This window comes from Pteropus vampyrus, unplaced genomic scaffold (assembly GCF_000151845.1).
Source record: "Pteropus vampyrus isolate Shadow unplaced genomic scaffold, Pvam_2.0 Scaffold472, whole genome shotgun sequence".
Taxonomy (NCBI): domain Eukaryota; kingdom Metazoa; phylum Chordata; class Mammalia; order Chiroptera; family Pteropodidae; genus Pteropus; species Pteropus vampyrus.
The window spans coordinates 888,640-908,385 of record NW_011889253.1 but is presented as its reverse complement, the minus strand read 5'-3'; the positions used below and the strand labels follow the sequence as shown (position 1 = coordinate 908,385).

General features: G+C 38.8%; 1 protein-coding gene across 5 annotated transcripts in view; it reads left to right on the top strand.

The window, feature by feature from the left end:
- Positions 1-10,774, top strand: part of ARHGEF6 (Rac/Cdc42 guanine nucleotide exchange factor 6) — a 112,011-nt gene extending 101,237 nt beyond the window's left edge. For all 5 annotated transcript variants that reach the window (XM_011382415.2, XM_011382421.2, XM_011382417.2 and 2 more), the window contains 2 exons: positions 7,543-7,597; positions 8,475-10,774. In XM_011382415.2, the coding sequence (XP_011380717.1) occupies positions 7,543-7,597; positions 8,475-8,615 (196 nt within the window). In that variant the 3' untranslated portion in view covers positions 8,616-10,774. The remainder of the gene's footprint in view (positions 1-7,542; positions 7,598-8,474) is intronic.
- Positions 10,775-19,746: the final 8,972 nt, after the last annotated feature.

The window sequence follows — 19,746 nt, the reverse complement described above, 5'->3', positions numbered from 1 at the left end:
CAAACACTTTTTAGTTTGATATAGTCTCGTTTATTTATTTTTTTCTTCTGTTTCCTTTGCCTGAGGAGACATATCCAAAAAATATTACTAAGTGCTATGTCAGAGAGTTTACTGCCTATATTTTCTTCTAGGAGATTTATGGTTTTGGGTCCTATAGTTAAGTCTTTAATTATTTCAAGTTTTTTCTTGTATATGGTATAAGAAAGTGGTCTAGTTTAATTTTTTTGCATGTATCTGTTCAGTTTTCCCACCACCATTTATTAAATATGCTGTCTTTACCCCATGACATATTTTTGCTTCCTTTATCATAGATTAATTGACTATATAGGCATGGATTTATTTCTGGGCTCTCTATTCTCTTCCACTGATCTGTGTATCTCTTTCTATGCCAGTACCATTCTATCTTGATTACTATAGCTTTGTAGTACAGTTTTATATCAGGTAGTATGATACCTCCAACTTCATTCTTCTTTCTCAAAATTGCCATGGCTATTCAGGATCTTTATGGTTCTATATAAATTTTAGGATTATTTGTTCTAGGTATCTGAAAACTGACATTGGTATTTTGATATGGATTGCATTGAATCTATAGATTGTTTTGGGTTGTATGGCCATTTAACGATGTTAATTCTATCCATGAGCATGGTATATGCTTCCATTTATTTGTATCTTCTTTAATTCCTTTTTTCAATGTCTTATTAATTTCTGAGTACAGGTTTTTTACCTCCTTAGTTAAGTTTATTCCTAGGTTTTTTCTTGATGCAATTATGAATGAGATTGTTTTTTTAATTTCTTTCTGATAGTTCATTATTGGGGTACAAAAATGCAACTGATTTCTGAATATTAATTTTGTATCCTGCTACTTTACTGAGTTTATTTATCAGTTCTAATAGGTTTTTGTGGAATCTTTAGGGTTCTCTTTATATAGTATCATGTTATCTGCAAATAATGACAGTTTTACTTCTTCCTTTCCAATTTGGATGCTGTTCATTTCTTTTTGTTTGATTGCTGTGGTTAGGTCTTCCAATATTATGTTGAATAAAAGTGGTAAAAGTAAACATCCTTGTCTTGTTCTTGATCTTAAGGAAAATGCTTTAACCTTTCCTCATTAAGTATGATATTAGCTGTTTTTGTCATATATGGTCTTTATTATGTTGAAATATGTTCCCTCCATTCCTATTTTGCTGAAGATTTTTATCGTAAATATATGCTGAATTTTGTCAAATGCTTTTTCTGTATCTATTGATATCATATGATTTGTATCCTTCGTTTTGTTTACATGGTGTGTCATGTTAATTGATTTGCAGATCAGGAATAAATCTCACTTGATCATGGTGTATGATCTTTTTAATATATTGCTGAATTTGGTCTGCTAATAATTTCGTTGAGGAATTTTGCATCTATGTTCATTAGGAATATTGCCCTGTAATTTCCTTTTTGAATATCTCTGTCTTGTTTGGGAATCAGGGTAATGGTGGCCCTGTAAAGTGAGCTTGAGAGTCTTCCCTCCTCTTGAATTTTTTGAAATATTTTGAGAACAATAGGTGTTAATTCTTTTTTGAATGTTTGGTAAAATTCTCCTGTGAAGCCATCCACTCCAGGACTTTTGTTTATTAGGAGGTGTTTTTTTTTTTTTTTTGATTAATGACTTGATTATGTTCGTAGTTATTGGTCTGTTCAGAATTTCTGTTTCTTCATGATTCAGTCTTGGAATATTGTAAGCTTTTAGGAATTTATCCATTTCTTGCAGGGTATTCACTTTGTTGGCGTATAAGTGTTTGTAGAATTTTCTTATAATCCTTTGTATTTCCATGATGTCAATTGTCACTAATTTTATTTATCTGTTTTTCTTGTTGAGTTTGGTGGAAGGTTTATCATTTTTGTTTGTTCTTTTAGCTTTTCAAAGGAACTAGCTCTTGTTTTTAGTGATCTTTTGTACTATTTTTTTAGACTCTATTTCATTTATTTTTGCTCTGATTTTTATTATTTCCTTCCTTCCACTCACTTTGGACTTTATTTGCTCTCTTTATACTAGTTCTGTTAGTTGTAAGATTAAATTTTATTTTTGAGAGGTGCTGCATCATTAATACAAGTTGTCTTCACCAAGAGATGAAGGCAGGAGGCAGGATTTAGCCCCCATTCCCATCCACATACTCCAGAGGATGAAAAAAAACCCCATCTTTGTTGTCAACCCTTTCAACTCCCAGGGGACAATCCCTTCCTCTAGTAGTGGCACAGATACCGGGAGGCTGGCCCATGAAAGTAGGGCCCTCTTATTTTGGAAGATGGTCTGCTGCTTTTGGTAAACACTCTTGGTCTGAATGTCTGCTATCTTCATGGCCAGCTGACAAAAAAGCTAAGTTTAGATTTTTTACTTGAGAATTTTCTTGTTTCTTAAGGTCTTTCACTGTGTCCCATGGATTTTGAGTTGTTGTGTTTTCATTTTCATTTTTGTCAAGGTATCTTGATTTCTTCCCTGATCTTGTTGTTAAACCATTCAATTTTTAGAAGCATGTTATTTAACCTCCATGTGTTCCTGTGTTTTTCAGTTCTCTTCTTGTAATTAATTTCTAGTTTCATACCATTGTAATCAGAGAAGATACTTGTTATGATTTTAGTCTTCTTAAACTTATTGAGACTTGTTTTGTGGCCTAACATGTAGTCTCTCCTGGAAAATGTTCCATGTGCACTTGAAAAAAATGTATATTCTCCTGCTTTGGGTGAAATGTTCTAAAAATATTTATTAAATTTATTTGATCTAATGTGTCATTTAAAGCTGCTGTTTTCCAGTTGATTTTTCATCTGGATGACCTATCCATTGATATTAATGGTGTGTTAAGTTCCCCTTCTATAACTGTATTACTATCAATCTCTCCTTTCATGTCCATCAATATTTGCTTTATATATATAGACGTTCTTACAATGGGTGCATAAATATTTACAAAGAGTATATCCTCTTGCTGGATTGATCCCTTTATCTTTATGAAATAAATGTCTTTTTTTGTCTCTTGTTATAGTCTTTGTTTTAAAATTCATTTTGTCTGATATCAGTATTACTATCCCAGGGTTTTTGTTTTTGTTTTTGTTTTGCCTTTGTTTTCATTTGCATGAAATATCTTTTTCTATCCCTTTATTTTCAGTCTGTGTATGTCTTTTGACCTGAAGTAGGCTTATTTTAGGCAGCATATGTATGAGTCTTGTTTTCTTATCCATTCAGTCACCCTGTATCTTTTGATTGAAGCATTTAATCCATTTTTATTTAAAATAATGATTGATAGGTATGTAGTTATTACTATTCTATTGTTTATATTTTTACTTTTATTTATTTTTTCTTCTTAAATAAGTTTCTTTAACACTTCTTGTAATACTGGTTTGGTAGTGATGATTTCCTTTGGCTTTCTTTTTTTATTGTTGGGAAACTCTTTATCTGTCCTTCAATTCTAAATGATAGCTTTCCTGGGTGGAGTAATCTTGGTTGTAGATCCTTTCTTTTCATCACTTTGAACATTTTGTGCCAATCCTTTCTGGGCTACAAAATTTCTGCTGAGAAATCAGCTGACAGATAGGGGATCTCTCTTGTAAGTAAATAACTGCTTTTCTCTTGCTGCTTTTAAGATTCTCTGTATTTAACCTTTGGCATTTTAATTATGACATGTCTTGCTGTGGGCCTTTCGAGTTCATCTTGTTTGGGACTCTCTGTGTTTCCTGGGCCTATATGTCTATTTCCTTCACCAGATTAGGGAAGGAAGTTTTCAGTCCTTATGTCTTTTTTTTTTTATTATTAAGTTTATTGGGGTAACATTGGTTAATATAATCATATAATTTTCAGATGTACATTATCATTTAACATCTGTGTATTCTATTGTGTGTTCACCACCTAAAGTCCAGTTTCCTTCAGCTACCATATATTTGATCCCCTTTACCCACTTCGCCCTCCCCCTACCTCCCTATATTTGTCTCCCTTTACCCCATCTACCTCCCCCCTCCTCCCCTACCCCACTATAGAGTAGTAACTACTACTCTATAGACCTCTGGTAACCACTAGTAACCACTAGTCTATAGTCCATGTCCATGAGTCTCTGTTTATCCTGCTCATTTGTTGCTTTTAGGTTTATATCCCACATATAAGTGATATCATGTGATTTTCAACTTTTTCTGTCTGGCATATTTCACTTAGCATGATTATCTTGAGGTCCATCCATGTTGTTGCAAATGGAAGTATTTCATCTCTTCTTATGGCTGAGTAATATCTCATTGTATATATGTACCACAGCTTCTTTAGCCAATCATCTATTGTAGGGCACTTCGGTTGCTTCCATGTCCTAGCCACTGTGAATAATGCTGCTATGAATATCAATGTGCAAATATCTTTTCGGATATGAGTTTTCAAGTCTTTGGGGTAAATACCGAGCAGAGGCATTGCTGGATCATATGGTATATCAATTCTTAGTTTTTTGAGGAACCGCCATACTGTTTTCCATTGTGGCTGTACCAATTTGCAGTCCCACCAGCAGTGTATGAGGGTTCCTATTTCTCCACATCTTCTCCAACATTTGTTATTGCTTGTCCTGTTGATTATAGGCGTTCTAACAGGTGTGAGATAGTATCTCATTGTGGTTTTGATTTGCATTTCCCTAATAGCTAGTGGTGTTGAGCATCTTTCAAATATTTGTTGACCATTTGTATGTCCTCTATGGGGAAGTGTCTGCTCAGATCCTCTGCCCATTTTTTGATTGGATCATTTGTTTTTTTGTTGTTACTGAGTTGTATGAGTTCTTTGTATATTTTTGATATTAGGCCCTTATTGGAGGTGTTGCTTGCCAATATATTTTCCCATTTGGATGGTTGTCACTTTTGTTGAGTGAAAGCTTTTTAGTTTGATGTAGTCGCATTCATTTATTTTAGCTTTTACTTCCCTTGCTTTTGAGGTCAAATTAATAAAAACTTCTTTCAGTCCAAGGTCCTTGAGTTTAGTTCCTATGTTTTCTTCTATGCATTTTATTGTTTTAGGTATTATATTCAGGTCCTTAATCCATTTTGAGTTAGTTTTGGTGTGTGGTGATAGACAGCAGTCTAGTTTCATTCTTTTGCAGATGGCTTTCCAGTTTTCCCAGCACCATTTATTAAAGAGGCTTTCCTTTCTACACTGTATGTTTTTGGCTTTTTTGTCAAATTACTTCTGGACTCTTGATTCTGTTCCACTGGCCCATGTGTCTGTTTTCCTGCCAATATCATCAGGCTGTTTTGATTACTGTTGCATTGTAGTATAATTTGAAGTTGGCCAGAGTGATGCCTCCAGCCTTGTTCTTTTTTCTCAGGATGGTTTTTACAATTTAGGGTCTTTTGTGCTTTCATACAAATCTGATGATTCTTTGTTCTATTTTTTTTTTAAATGCCAATGAGATTTTGATGAGGATTGCATTAAATCTGTATAATGCTTTCAGTAATATGGTCATTTTAACTATGTTGATTCTTCCAATCCAAGAACATGAAATATCTTTCCATTTCTTCAGTCCTTATTTCTTTAAATAGATTTCCAATCCCTTGTTCTCTCTCTTTTCCTTCTGGTACCCTCATGATTCAAATGTTGTTACAGTTGATATTGTCCCAGAAATCCCTTAAACTCTCCTTATTTTTTAATTCTTCTTTTTGCTGTTCTGATTGGGTGTTTTCTGCTATCTTCTCTTCCAAATCACTGAATCTCTCCCCTACTTCATCTAATCTACTGTTTATTTTCTCTAATGTATTCTTCATTGCAATTATTGTATTCTTCATTTCTGACTGGTTGTTTTCTATGGTTTCTTTGTGTAAATTCTCACTGAGTTTATCTACTCTTCCCCTAAGTTCATTGAGCATTCTTATAACCAGCATTTTGAACTCTATATCTGGTCGATTGCTTATTTCTATTTTGTTTAGTTATTTTTCTGGCGTTTTGTCCTCTTCTTTCATTTGGGACATATTTCTTTGTCTTTTCATTTGGCTGCCTCCCTGTGTTGTTTCTATATATTATGTTGATCTGATAAATCTCCCAGCCTTAGCGGGTTGGCCTTATGTAGTAGGGGTCCTGTGGGGGCCAATGGTGCAGTCTCCCTGGTCACCTGAGCCAGGTGCTCCAGAGGTATTCCTGGTGTGGACCCTCCTGTTATAGCTGAGCTTTGATTGCTTTTAGCACATCAGTGAGTGTGATTGACCCTCAGGCTGACTGTCCATGACTACAGCTGATGAGCTATTGTACAGTGGCTGATTTCATAGAATGGGATTTGTTTTAGTAGAACTCTTCTGCCTGCCAAGTCCACCCTTTGGGCTTTTTGTTTGTAGAGCTAATCAGGTGGTGCTCCGGAGTGATCCAAAGCTGGTTACTGAGTGCATTGGTTCTAGGGCCTCTTGGAAGGGGCTCTGGTGCAGGCCAAGATCAGCTGCTGTCTGTGCCCAGCCCAGGGGCACCTGGTAGGAGCTACAAAGTGATCTGTAGTTGGCAGCTTCCTGTGCTAAGCTTGAAGGTGCCTCAGAGATGCTAAGCGGTGATCTGAGGCTAGTTACCACTAGTGCAAGGCTTGGGGCCACTTAGCAAGCAGTACAGAACATGCCAAGTTAAGCTACTGCTTATTTGGAGTATGTGGACCTTTGATAGATTTTAGGAAAGTATGCAGTACAGGCCACTTGTGTGGAACAGCTGCTGAAAGAGGTTCAGGCCAATGTGTGAGTTGGGTAAGGGCTGAGTCTCAGGGATTCACCACGGTGGGGTAAGCAGTGTTTGCTTGGTTGATGGAGACTTGGACCTGAGGCTCACTTCTGTCTGTAGGCTGGGTAGGGAGAGGGCCTATTATTAATATAGCTATATTATTCCCCACAACAACTTTGTAAGATTTTTAGGGAATGTGGTATTATCCACATTTTGTATGTGAGGAAAGTAAGACCAAGAGAGGATGATAAGGAAACTGGTTACCCAGGGTCTGGTAAATGCTAGGATCAGACTTGGAACCCAAATTTCCAAAGTCCTTGTCCAGGGAAAGAGCTTGAAAGGAAATGACTGCTCTACAACTCAGCCAGAGCATTTTATCTTTTTTCTGGAATATGTGGGATCTTCCAGGAATAATGCCCCTGGCTTTATGTCATGTAGGTTCAGATAGGTGAGAAGGGCAGGCAATGTCAAAGCACAGATATTGTAAGACAGAGCCCTGTGACACCTCTCATTATATGTTAGGCGATGTTCATTCCTGCCCCAAAGAAAGAAATCAAAATCTGATGATGAGCCCTAGTCTCTTTGTTTTTTTTTGTATTCAACCAAGCTGAGAAGTGAATGGCAAAGGAGATGGGAAGTATAGAAAATGTGCAATAACGTGGCATTTGCATTAACACGTGTGGTGGTGGTAGTGGTGGTGGTGGTGGTGGTGGTTAGCCTATAACAATAAGGAATACAAGGACAATTTATAGCAGTATCTCTTCTGATCAGCTAGAAAATCACTGTTTTTCAGGATCTTTACTTAACGATACTTAACAGCATTTTAGGCCAGCTATTAATCTCTGGACTTTATATTCTAGGAGCCTCGTTGACACTGTTTATGCCTTGAAGGATGAGGTCAAAGAACTAAAACAGGTAATGAAATATAAAAGTCTCTTTTTCAGATCATAACCAGAATTATAAATCATGATTTGTGGGCTCCTCTGCAGATGTGATCCAGTGCTCCATGATGTACACTCTTCCTTGTGTTTGAGGACTGACTGTACCTGGTGTCAGGGTAAAGGATGGATTGGAGGGGAGAGAGACCAGAGACTTGAAGATCACTTAGGAAATTGTTATAAAGCAGGGTGAGACATGATGAAATCCTAATCTGAGGCAGTACCACTGAGGATATGGAAAAGGAAAACAAATTTAAAAGAAGACACGTCACAGAGTTAGAGCCTGTGGAAAATGATGATGTGATGTTGGGATTAAAAAAGAGCCAGGGGATTGAAGATGAAGCTTCTTACCTGGGTATCTAGTATGATGTGGTGGTGCTCTTTATGGAGCTCAGCAACCACAGAAGGAAGAGAAGTTTGGGGATGGAGACACTGAGTTCACTTTGGGACATAATGAGTTTGAGGTACTTGTAACACATCTAAGTGTAAATACCAAGTTGGCATTGGGGACTGTGGACCTAGCGCTCATGATATGAGATGAGGTCAGTATCAGAGAGATTAGGGAGGCCCCTTAAGAGATACTTGAGTTGAAAGAGAACAGACACTAAGTGAAAAGAGTGTTGAATTAGCAGAGACCAGGACTGGAGCTTTAGAGAATGTCTGTATTTCAAGAAAGAAGGATTGGTTAGAGAGAGATAGGAGAATCAAGTGGCTGCCTTGTCTTAGAAGTTAAGAGGGAGGAGTTTGAAGAAAGAAAGTGTAGTGAGTGGTAAAGGCCACCAAGAGGATGAGCAAGAAGAGCTCTGAGAAGGAGTCAATTTGTTTGGTAATCAACAAGTCTTTTCCCATCATAGGAGAATAAAAGAATGAAGCAATGCTTGGAAGAAGAATTGAAATCAAGAAGGGACCTAGAAAAGCTGGTCCGGAGGCTGTTGAAGCAAACTGATGAGTGCATTCGGGCTGAGTCCAGTAGCAAGACCTCCATTCTTCCATAACCATTACTGTGCAGCTGGGTAGAGTGTGCCATCAGCATATCTTGAAATGTCCAGCTGAATGGTTTGGCTCAGTTTGCTCACCTCTCTGGTTTTTATTTTGTATTTGAGTCAGCCCCTTTCCCCTCTGTTTGCTTGAATGCTCATTGTTGGTTGGTTGGTTACATTTTTTCAATAGGGGTAAAGGCAAAAAGTGGTAGTAAAAGTCTCCTTAGCATCTTTTCCATTCAATAACAAAAAGAAAGCTAATGTAGGCAAATGACTTAAGTGGTCTTCAGATGGCCTTCAATTCATAGTGCCTCTTTAACAACCATTACTCTTTTGGGGCTGGCTACTATCCCAAAGCAGCTGGCCATGGCTTATTAAAGGTGAACTTGACTTTTCCCCCAATGCTTTCCTATACCTGGAAGCCCCCCAGTACTTAATTTACTGAAAGCAAAACTTTTTGAGCTATGGCTAGAATAGGGTGAAAGATGAACACATTTGCCCAATGATCCAGTTGCCCTTCCCTGAACCATCATGTGCCACTCCTCAATGTACACTTTTTTTAATTACTGCCCTCTGCTGTCTATAAGACCAAGAAAACAGTAATGCCCCTATTTACCTTGTGTTGGTTTACATTTTAACTCTGTGGGTCAGAAGTTCTGGTCATCCATGCCAACACCAAATCCATTAGCAAGTTGCACTAGATAGTCCTCACTTCAGCAGCAGAGTTGACCATCTCTACCCCAGTACATGATATGATTTTCCCCTAGCCTTCTGCCTCATGTGTAAGTTTAATATCTCCCCAGTGCTTTTGGCCAACCATACCAAGTGGTGTTTAAACGAGTATATGTATGCTTTGCTTACTTTTTAAAAATATAGACTGTGAGCAGTTACTTTACTTACATTGTATATTCAAATTACGACTTCTCTCATCTTTTTTAAAACAATCTTTCATTGAGGAAATATTGTGCCCTAGTAGATAGCTTTAACTCACTTTAATGCTCTCCCATATATGCTGTGAGAAGCTGTAATATTCATCAGCCTCTTTGAGTAAGACTTCTTTGCATATCTGGGAAGAAAAGGCTACTCTAGTAGCTGTGTGTTGGTTACTAGTGAAGCTGATTCTTTGAAATTGGTTTATTCAAGTTGCTCATCAAATCAAATCATCGCCTTTGCCAGTATCTCAGAAATTAAAACTGTGATGAACCAGGTTTAGATGATGGTCACAGAAGGGCAGCACACATCCAAATTTCATATAATCAAAAGTCAGCCCAAGGTTCTCTCTCCCAAATTGGTGAAATTTGTCCAGGTGTTCAAGATGAACTGGAAAGAGAGCAGAGGGCCAATGGACTAATCAAAGTTGTTTTCCAGATACATTTAATGAGTGCCTATAAATGTGGGTTTTACGAATGTTGTTTAGAAATCAGACTTGAAGTTTGAAACCTCCAACTTGCCAAGCCCTTTTTCTTTCTAGTACTGGGGGTCTCAAATTCCTGTAGCTACATGGTACGGGGCTGTTGACTGCTTGCTGCACAGCAGAAATTACACCATCCACAGGAAATGGACTATTCCTGCAGTCCAAATCAGCCAACCACACATGACTGTCATGGGAAGCTAAGAGTGAAGGAGATTTCTAGGAATTGGCTGTCATTCTGTTTAAGCACAGCAGTTTAGATATGCCATCTTTCACCTAAAAATTGAAAACAACACAGATCTTAGTATCTGTCCTGTCGGTGGTTAGTCAATGGCTTGAAATAGATGTGCATACTATATTCATAGGAAACATGTTTGTGATTACAGAATATTTTAGTTGATAAGATATAGCTTAAAATATTGAAAAGTCTTTATTTTAAAGTGACATGTACATATGCATGTTTTGGGGACTTAGCTCTTCTGATGAGAGGCCCTCGGTACTCTGGGTAATGAAGCTTGTGCAGAGTGGTGTCCACGCCCATACACTAAACAGTAATATAAAGGAAATGAAGCCATGTTAACCTGAGAGCAGTGTCTCCTTAGTTATGTTGTTTACAATACTCTATAAATAAATGGGTTCCTGTTACTCTGTAATTAAACTGCTGCCTTTAGAGGCCTTTCAGTTTCTCTTCTGTCATGCCCTTCTTACACAAGCTCAAATTTTCTAACTTGTTTTTATTTGGAGGACTTTTAAAATAGACATTTTCAATAAATGAGAATAACAATGCTTTATAAAATAAGTCCTGTGGTGTTTTTTTGCTAGCTAGTATGCAGAAAGATTTCTCATGCTGTATCAGCTTCCTTTCCTATTTCCCTCATTACTCTCCACTCTCACTCCCTTGACAGCTTTGACGTTTTTCACTCAATGAAGATGATATTTGCTCCACACTTTACACAGATAATATATGCCATGAGACAGACCTTCCTTAACTTCTCTACCCCTCTCCTTCTGGCCCCAGCCTATAAACTGTCTGTATCTCTTCTCACCATTTTCCTTCCAATACTAGAGAAAGAGATATATTTTCCTGTTCAAGCTTATCCTTTGACCTTTAGTCTTGCCCCATCCCTCTTTATAGTTTGCAAGATTTTTTCAATCACTAATATCCTTTTTGACTACAGTTCTAATGCTGGTATCAGCAGTCAGGAAGAATATATTTGTTCCACCTCAAGATAGATAATCTGGATATTATCTATTGCTACTCAGCATCCGTTCTTATCCTCATTGTGTTTCCTCCTGGAAGGCAAAAAAAAAACACATTCCAGACTCCTTTGCAGCTAGGGTTCTGGATACAATGTGGATTCTGATACATTTTTAGTTCTAGCAATGAGATGCCTTTGCACAATATTTGGAAGGCTTAAGTTAGGTAGAAAATAATTTCCTGGGGCTTGATGTCTAGCAGGTAGTTCCAAGGATATGTTTGTGGCTTCTGTACTCACAACTTTGTAGATGAGAAACTGTAGTGGCAGTAGTGCTGATGGTAGCAGCAGCAACAGCTTCCTAAACTAGATATGGACCACGACTGCAGTGATATGACCTTGAAGCCATTAGTCCAATGATAGGCCCCTGACTTCCACTTCTGTAGCCAATGATTTTGTAGGTACCTCATATTACTTTTCTATTTGAAATATGTTCAGTGGTTTATGTTTTGTACTCTGAAGCAATAGATATAACTTTGCACCTCCTGTGTTAGGCCCCGTACTAAGTTTTACATGGTCGAGCTCATGTAATCCCCACAACTCTATGAGGTATTCATTATTGTTATCCCCATATTACAAATGAACAGAGGCACAGATGTCAAACAATATGCTAGTATTTGTGGAGTTGGGATTTGAAACCCTGGTCTGTCTGGCACTTGGATCCATGCTCTTTCTACCACATTTCTTCCTCTGCAAATTAAAAAAATCTAGGAAACACTTTTCAATATCTATCTTGACTTCTGCAGTATTTGACCCTTGCCTCCTTTGTATATATCTCTCCTTCCTTGGATTTCATGATCTTAACTTTTCTGACTACCTCTCAGTCTCCTTTGTTGGATCTGCCTCATTCGTCTATCCCTGAACATTGCTGATCCTCAACGCTCTTTTCTTCTTCTCTTCATTTTTATAGGCTCTTCCTGGATAAACTTGTCTACTGCAATAACTTCATTTATCAAAATGCAGATGACTCTCATGTCCATATTTTTCCATCCTGAACTTTCTTGTGAGCTCCAGACCCATGGATGCAAACTACCTTCTGGATATTTCAACTTGGATGTCCAACAACACCTCAAACTAAACATGTCCCAAATTGGACTCCTTGTTTCTATTCCTGAATCTGCTTCTCCAATGTTTCCCATCCCAGTGAACAGTGTCCCAGTCTATTAGTTGCCCCAACCAGAAAAACAGGCATTTTCCTTCATTCCAGACCCCACTACTCAACACTGCATAAATTTATACATTAACCCTTTATAAGTCTAGTCATCAAGTCTTACCATTTTTAAATCTTGTATCCCCTGAATTTCTTGCCATCCTCATAACCATTGTCTATTTTTAGCATTTGTCACCTCTCCCTTGGACTAATCTCCTGCCTCTGTATTATCTCTATTATGGCCTCTTTGGGGCCAGTAGAATGATTATCTAAAAGACTTGATTATGTCATTCATCTGTTTAAAAATTTAATCTCTTGCAACTTCTCACCAAACTTAGTAAAATTCGATCTCTTTGAATTTCTCTTAAGTCCTATGATATGCTGTTTGCCCTGCCTAGAATCCCTTTCCCATCCTTGTCCATCTAGTGAATTCTTTCCATTTAGAGTCAGCTTAAGCAGTTATGTAAACTGATGATTTTTAAAATGTATGTACATATATGTCTATGCATGTGTATGCATACATTTACATATATGTAGTATGTATATTTGTGTGTATTAGGATTATCGGAGGAAATGCAAGATGCCCAGTTAGATTTGAATTTTAGCTATACAGCAAATAATATTTTGTTATAGATCATGCCACAAATATTGCATGGGCTATATTTATACTGTTTTCAATGTTTGCCTAAAGTTAAAATGTAACTGCGTGTCCTTAATTTTTATTTGCTAAGTCTGATAGCATATATATATATATATATATTATATTGCACCTCTGTGTGTTAGGCACCGTACTAAGTGTTTTACATGGTTGAGCTCATGAAATTTATATATATATAAATTTCTTAGGAGCAGTGACACCCTAATAGCAATGAACACAGCTAGTGCCCAGAACGTGGTTTCTAAACACTATACTCTGCACTGAAAGAAATCAGGGCTGCTTGGAGAAATGGCTGATACTGTGGCTAAGGCAAGGAAGGTAAGAGATGAGCTTATAACATCCTGTTGTGCCAGAAAGGAATAGAATGCTCAAAAAAACAATAGAGACATGTTATAAGGACACAAGTACCAACTTTAAGAGGCCCCACTGGCCAAATAAGGGGAATTATGAGCACCAAAATAAGCGCAGTAATGAATTAGAAAACATTGACAGAGACTAGCCAAGATGGCGTAGAAGGTAGATGCTGTGCACGCCTCCTCTCGCAACCACACCAAAATTATAACAAAACTACAGAGCAACCATCACTGGGGATTGTCTGGTTCAACAGAAGTCCTGCAACTGGGGACATATATAAAAGGTCACCTCAAGGCTGGTAGGAGGGGCAGAGATGAGAAACAGGCCAGTCTCACAACTGTATGTGGCGTTCTGGAATCAAGAGGCTTATTATGGCTGCAGAGCCCCCTCCCCACCCCGAGGAGCAAGGGATCCCGGCCCCACAGTGGGCTCCACAGCCCAGAATGCCAATGCCAGGAAGAGAAGTCCCCACAACCTCTAGATGTGAAAACCAGCAGAGATTGTGGCTGAGTGAGACAGAGGGTTGCGGGAGTCACAGACATTCCTCATAAAGGTCCCACACTTGCACTTAATGACTGATGGACTCACTTACTCTGAGTTCCAGTGCTGGGGCATCAGTTTGAAAGGCACTCAGTTGAGACACTGAGTTTTCAGGCTTCAGGGTAAGGGCTGGAGGGGCTGTTTTCTCCCCGACAGAGGTGCTGGCAGTATCCATTGTTCCTTGGTTGAGCCCTCCCCATCCTGGTATGCCAGCATGGGCAGCTGCTATATCTGAATCTCCATCAACCTGGATAATAGGTCACTCTGCCCAGGTGATTTCCTGAGACTACCTCTCCTAACTTGTGGGCTGACCCAAGCTTACTCCAGTGGATTATTCCATACAAATGGCCTGTCTTGGCTCATACTGTGGACTTTCCTAAAATTTCTCAAAGGCTCACAAAGTCAAAAGAAGCAGCATCTAGCCTCGGCATGTCCCATACCTCTTGCTGAGCAGCACCAAGCCTGGCACTAGTGGTAGCCAACCTTGGTTTCTGGCTTGGCCTCTCGTGGCACCTGTAAGTCTAACACGGGGGGTGGGGGGCAGCTATCTGTGGATTGCCTGGTGACTCTTACCAAGTGGCTCTGGAAGTGCACAGGCTACAGCTGAACTTGGCCTGCAGCTGGACCCCTCCCAGGAGGCTCTTGGCCCTGCATACCCAGTGGCCAGCTTTGGCCAACAACATAGCTGGAGGACCACCCAGGGCCACATCTGAGGTGGACGCACCCAATGGGAAGACTGAGCAGGCTCTAGAGCCCTGCTAAAGTGAATCCTGCTGCATAAAGTTAGCCCCTCACCAGCCAGTCCTCACAACCAATCAGCCCAAGGGTCAATCCCTATTATCAAAGTGCAAACAGCAATCAAGTCTCAACTATATCAGGAAGGCACATACGACTGACACAAGGGACAGATCTTGAACATCTTGCTCAGGTGACCAGGGAAGACTGTGCCACTGGACCCCACAGGACACCTACTACGTAAAACCACTATACTAAGACTGGGAGACTTAGGAGCCCTATGTAATACATAGAAAGAAACATAGGGAGGCAGCAGAAATGGGGAGACAAAGAAACATGCCCCATATAAAGAGCAGAACAAAACTCTAGAAAAAAAACTAAACAAAGTGGAAACAAGCAATCTACCAGATGCAAAGTTCAAAACACTGGTTATAAGGATGCTCAATGAACCTAAGGGAAGAGTAGATGAATTCAATGAGAACTTTAACAAAGACATAGAAAATATAAAAATGGCCTCCCAATTCTCCACTGCCATATGTGAATGTGGGGCCAGCCCATTTTTGTCTCCACCCCTCCTACCAGTCTCAGTGTGCCTTCTTCTGTATAGCCTTAGTTATAGGACTTCTGTTCAACTAGACTTCAGATGATTCTCATTGATGGTTGTTCTGTAGTTTAGTTGTAATTTTGATGTGGTTGTGAGAGAAGGCCAGCACAGCATTTACCTACTTCGCCATCTTGATTGGAACTTAATACTTTTTTTTTAAGTTGGCTCAAGCTCCCCAGGGAATCCAACAGCCCCATTGCCCAGTCATCACATTGCACTTAATTTGCTTGTGTCTTTTTTCATACTAAATGTTAAGTACCTTAAAAAGATGGATTGACTCCTTTTATCCATGTAAATTGAGGGCTTGATATAGGGTCAAGTTCATAGTCCTTAGTAAATGTCGAATGAGCAAATGTTCCACATAATTTCATGCCTCTGCTATTTGTATGGGAAAACTGCTAAAATTTGCCTTGGTGCCAATAGCAGAAGTCAACTGGGGTTCTAAGCTTTCTGCAACCTCAAAGCCTGCAGGGTCCAGTGTGTGATCCAGCTTCCTCACCACCTTTCTCATCACTTGTATTGTAAGCCGCCTCAGACATACTGTAGTACAAGATGCTGTGGAGCAAGCCCCTATGGGAAAGCATGCTGAAGGGCAGTTTATCTCTGCCACATGAGCACAAAGCCACTTCCTAGATTGGGCATGTGCTATTTGGCCTATACACAAAGATTTGTTATTACACAAACCCTTTGTGAGCTGACTCCTCCTGCTCACTCCCCTGAACCCTTTATCAATTTTCACATCTATGCTTTCTCATGTTCTGCTTTCTACCTTTGGGACTACTTTCTTTTCTATGGCCCTTCCTCCCCTCAACATCCTTCAAGTCTCAGTCTGTGCCTCTCCTGGAAAGCCTTTCCTGACACCAACCTTCCCCTGCTTTTCTAGTTACACATTCTTCCTGTGTGTTCCCTGTAACACCAGGAACCCTGCTGCAGCATTGACACTGGGCTTTAAATGTTTGCACACCTGTTATGCAAAAGACTGTAAGCTACTTAAAGGCAGGGACTGGATCATATTAACCTCATGCCTAGCAGAGAACCTATAAATTTACTCAGTGTTGGATGGGTAGGTGGATGAATTAAAAAATCTTTTCACTCCTAGTAACAGGAAATGTGAATGAAATGTAAGATGTGTTAAAGGTTGCACATTGGACTCCAAAGAAGTTTATGGTCAGAGAGGTACCCAAGATAGGGCTAGTTTGTGACCAAAAAATTATTAGAGTTTATTGGAGTTACATTAGCAGAAAAATGTGAACTATAACTCAGTGGAACTTCAAGAATGCAGAATGGAAAATAATTCAATATTTAGTTTTCTTGAGAGTTGCTGAATTGCCGATTGGCATTACTCAGAGGATTATGGTATGGAAGGGGTAGGTTTGTATGCTCACATCCTTCAGATTTGGAATCAGTGACCATAGATTTTTAAAAGAAATCTTCCTAAATATTCTATATATAAAACTGCTCAAGCCTACTGTAAAATCTGGCAACCTCAAGCCTTTAATGGTTAATCAATTTTGAGAATGAAACTAAGTAAGAGTCATTGCTACCTACAGGTTTACTCTAATGTTAAGTATATGTTTTAACCTTGCCTTTTTTTTTTTTTTTTTTTTTGCTTTCACTTTGTTTCAAATTGAGTGTGGTCTTTGGTCTACTACATAGGTAAGACTTTTATGTGTACCTGGGCTGCCTTGGTCACAGAGGTTTCAATCATTCTAAGATGTCATCCTGTCTACTTAGACCACTGAATGCATATTAGTATCCTGGGGCCACATGGAGACCCACCTTAGTGATCTTATATGATAATTTGCTCCAGAGAGTAGACTCTGCTGGGGACTTTCTGTGAATACTCTCATCAAATCCTCATAAACCTTGCAAAGCATGTATTAACATTCCCACCCTACCGATGAGGACTCTGAGGCCCAGAGGAGGTAAAATGACTTGCCCATGGCTATAAAGTTGGTACATAGTGGATCCTAGATTAAGACTATATCTGTCTTACTGTAGATTTAACCACTACACAACAATTCGTATTTCTTTGTTTTTCAAAATAAAGATGTGGTTCAAAGAGCAAAAGAACATAATAAAAAAGTCATACTTAGTTCCATGTTCCATGTTACTGTGTCCAAAGTACTTCAGGCTGCTCTAAAGGCCTAAAGCAATACAGCTTTCAACACAGTGGTATCAGGCCCTATGGAAATAGTCAAATTCAACACAAATTTTTTTCCATCCTAGAGCCCAGGAGTTTATATGTTGTTTCCCTTCAACTTGAGTAACCTGTACTGGCAGCTTACTAGGGCACAGTTTGCATTTTGTAGACATTTGCTTCCTATAAAGTAACAGATAGTAATGCTTTACACTTTGTTCATTTTCTCTTTATTTGAAAATAAAAATCATTGGTCATTTTAAACATTCTTGCCCCACCCCCCATGGAATGCAGAAGTGATGTTTATAAAAAGATAATTAAATTAGATAATTTATGATCAGAATATTATAGGTAGATCAGAAATGTACTCTCAAGTCCTCATCATTTATTGGAACAACTTTGAAATGTTCAAGTGAAGTTTGGAGCAAACATCATGTACTATTTTGCAAATTATCATGAAATATAAAAATATATTCTCTAGTTTTATCTACAATATAATTCTTAGTCATTGTCTACTCCCTAGATACATTTTTATCATATAGATATTTTTGACACAATATAGGTTTATACTGTATTGCAAGTTTTTGCTTTAACCAACACAATTTTTCTGGACTACTGAGTTATAAGCAGCTGCATTCATTCATTCATGCAATGAATAAAGGGCCAATTCTATGCTGGGCCCTGTAGTAGATACTGAAGTTACCAAGGTGAACAGGACAAGGTCTTGTTCCTCAAAAAGTTCACAGCACAGTAGGAAAAATTTCAACTATGGTAAGTGCTGTGAAGCTAAAGTATGGTGGGCAAAGGAATGAAGAGAAAACAGTATGTCCAAGTTCAGAGGCAGGAAAGCATTTATAGCCTTGCTTAGAGGAACTGAGGGTTAAAACTTAAGACACTGAAAGAGATATTGGCAGGGGATGAAATAAGTTAATTATTTTGGTCTTTATTCTAAGATCAATAAGAAGTAGGGGAGTGGTGAAATCAGAATTGTATTTAAGAATTCACTCTTGTTGTGTGTGGAGAATGGATGAGAGGAAGCAAGAGTGGAGACAGGGAGTCTAGAAACCTCTTGTAGTAGTCCAGAAGAGAGATGACAATAGTTTAGACTAGAATAATGGCAATAAAGATAAAATGAAGTAGATTAATTTAAGAACTATTTAAGAAATAGAGTTGATGTGTATAGGCTGGTGAGATTGAACAGTGAGAAGTCAAGCCAGGTTTCTGGCTTGGGAAGCAGGATAGATGAAGCACTGAAAATGGATCCCATTATGTGGGGGAAAGATTAAGAGTTCCATTTGGATGTGTTGAGTTTGAGGGCCTGGGCCCATCATTTGGAGATTTAGGCAGTTGGGGACAGACTCTACAGGGCAAGTCAGGACTAAAGGCATATTAGTAGCATGAAGGGGAAGGGGGAGACAGCTCACTGTGATAATGTAAGACAGGAATAGAAGAAGGTGAAAGACCTGAAGTAATTGGGAAGGGCAAGGTGACCTCATGAGGAAACAGTCTGAGAGGTTGAAGGCAGTTGGCTATGTGAGGCTGAAGTTTGGAGAATATTTTGGGCTGGAGCTATAGCAGGTAACATTTAGAGGATGGTAGAAAGCACGAGAGCAGAGGAGATAGCCTAGAAAATGTAGTTTTTATATCAATAGCATTTCTTCTGATAACAGCTATTGTTACTAACTTGGTTACTAAAAGTAGAGATAATCTGAATGATAATAATTTCCAAAGAAGAAGAAAGCAGAGTGACATCTAGGGACAATGTTTAAATCAGAGGATGTGAGTATATAAAGACTGTAAAAGATTTGTTCAGGTTGGACATGAATTCCTTACTTATGAACCCTATGATGCCTCTTGCTCATCCCCACCCCTATTGTCTCACCGAGGCAAGTTGGGCAAATATGGCTGTTCTCAGCTACCATGAGACGGGGAGAGTCACGGTCTGTGTATTGCCTTCTTTTCTTCTCTGGACTGGACCAAGTCCTCCCCTCAGCTAGATCTGGGGCCCTGGCCTTCCTAAGGCAGGCCCATACTTGTGAGACTATCATGACCAATGTCTCTTAGCTGCCATGGCCACCATCCCATTTCCTTCAAGTATTCCATGCAGAGAGCAACATTGTAGAAGGATCTTTGCTCCAGAGGACAAGATAGAACTATAAATATGTCCCTAAGTGAATCCATGAATCAACAAATGTCACCCCTGCTTATACCAAAGTTCCCACCTTGGAGAAAATATGCAGCCAAGCAAATTTGTCTAGCATGATTTCAGCCTTGTATTAGAAAGTCATGATATAAGGA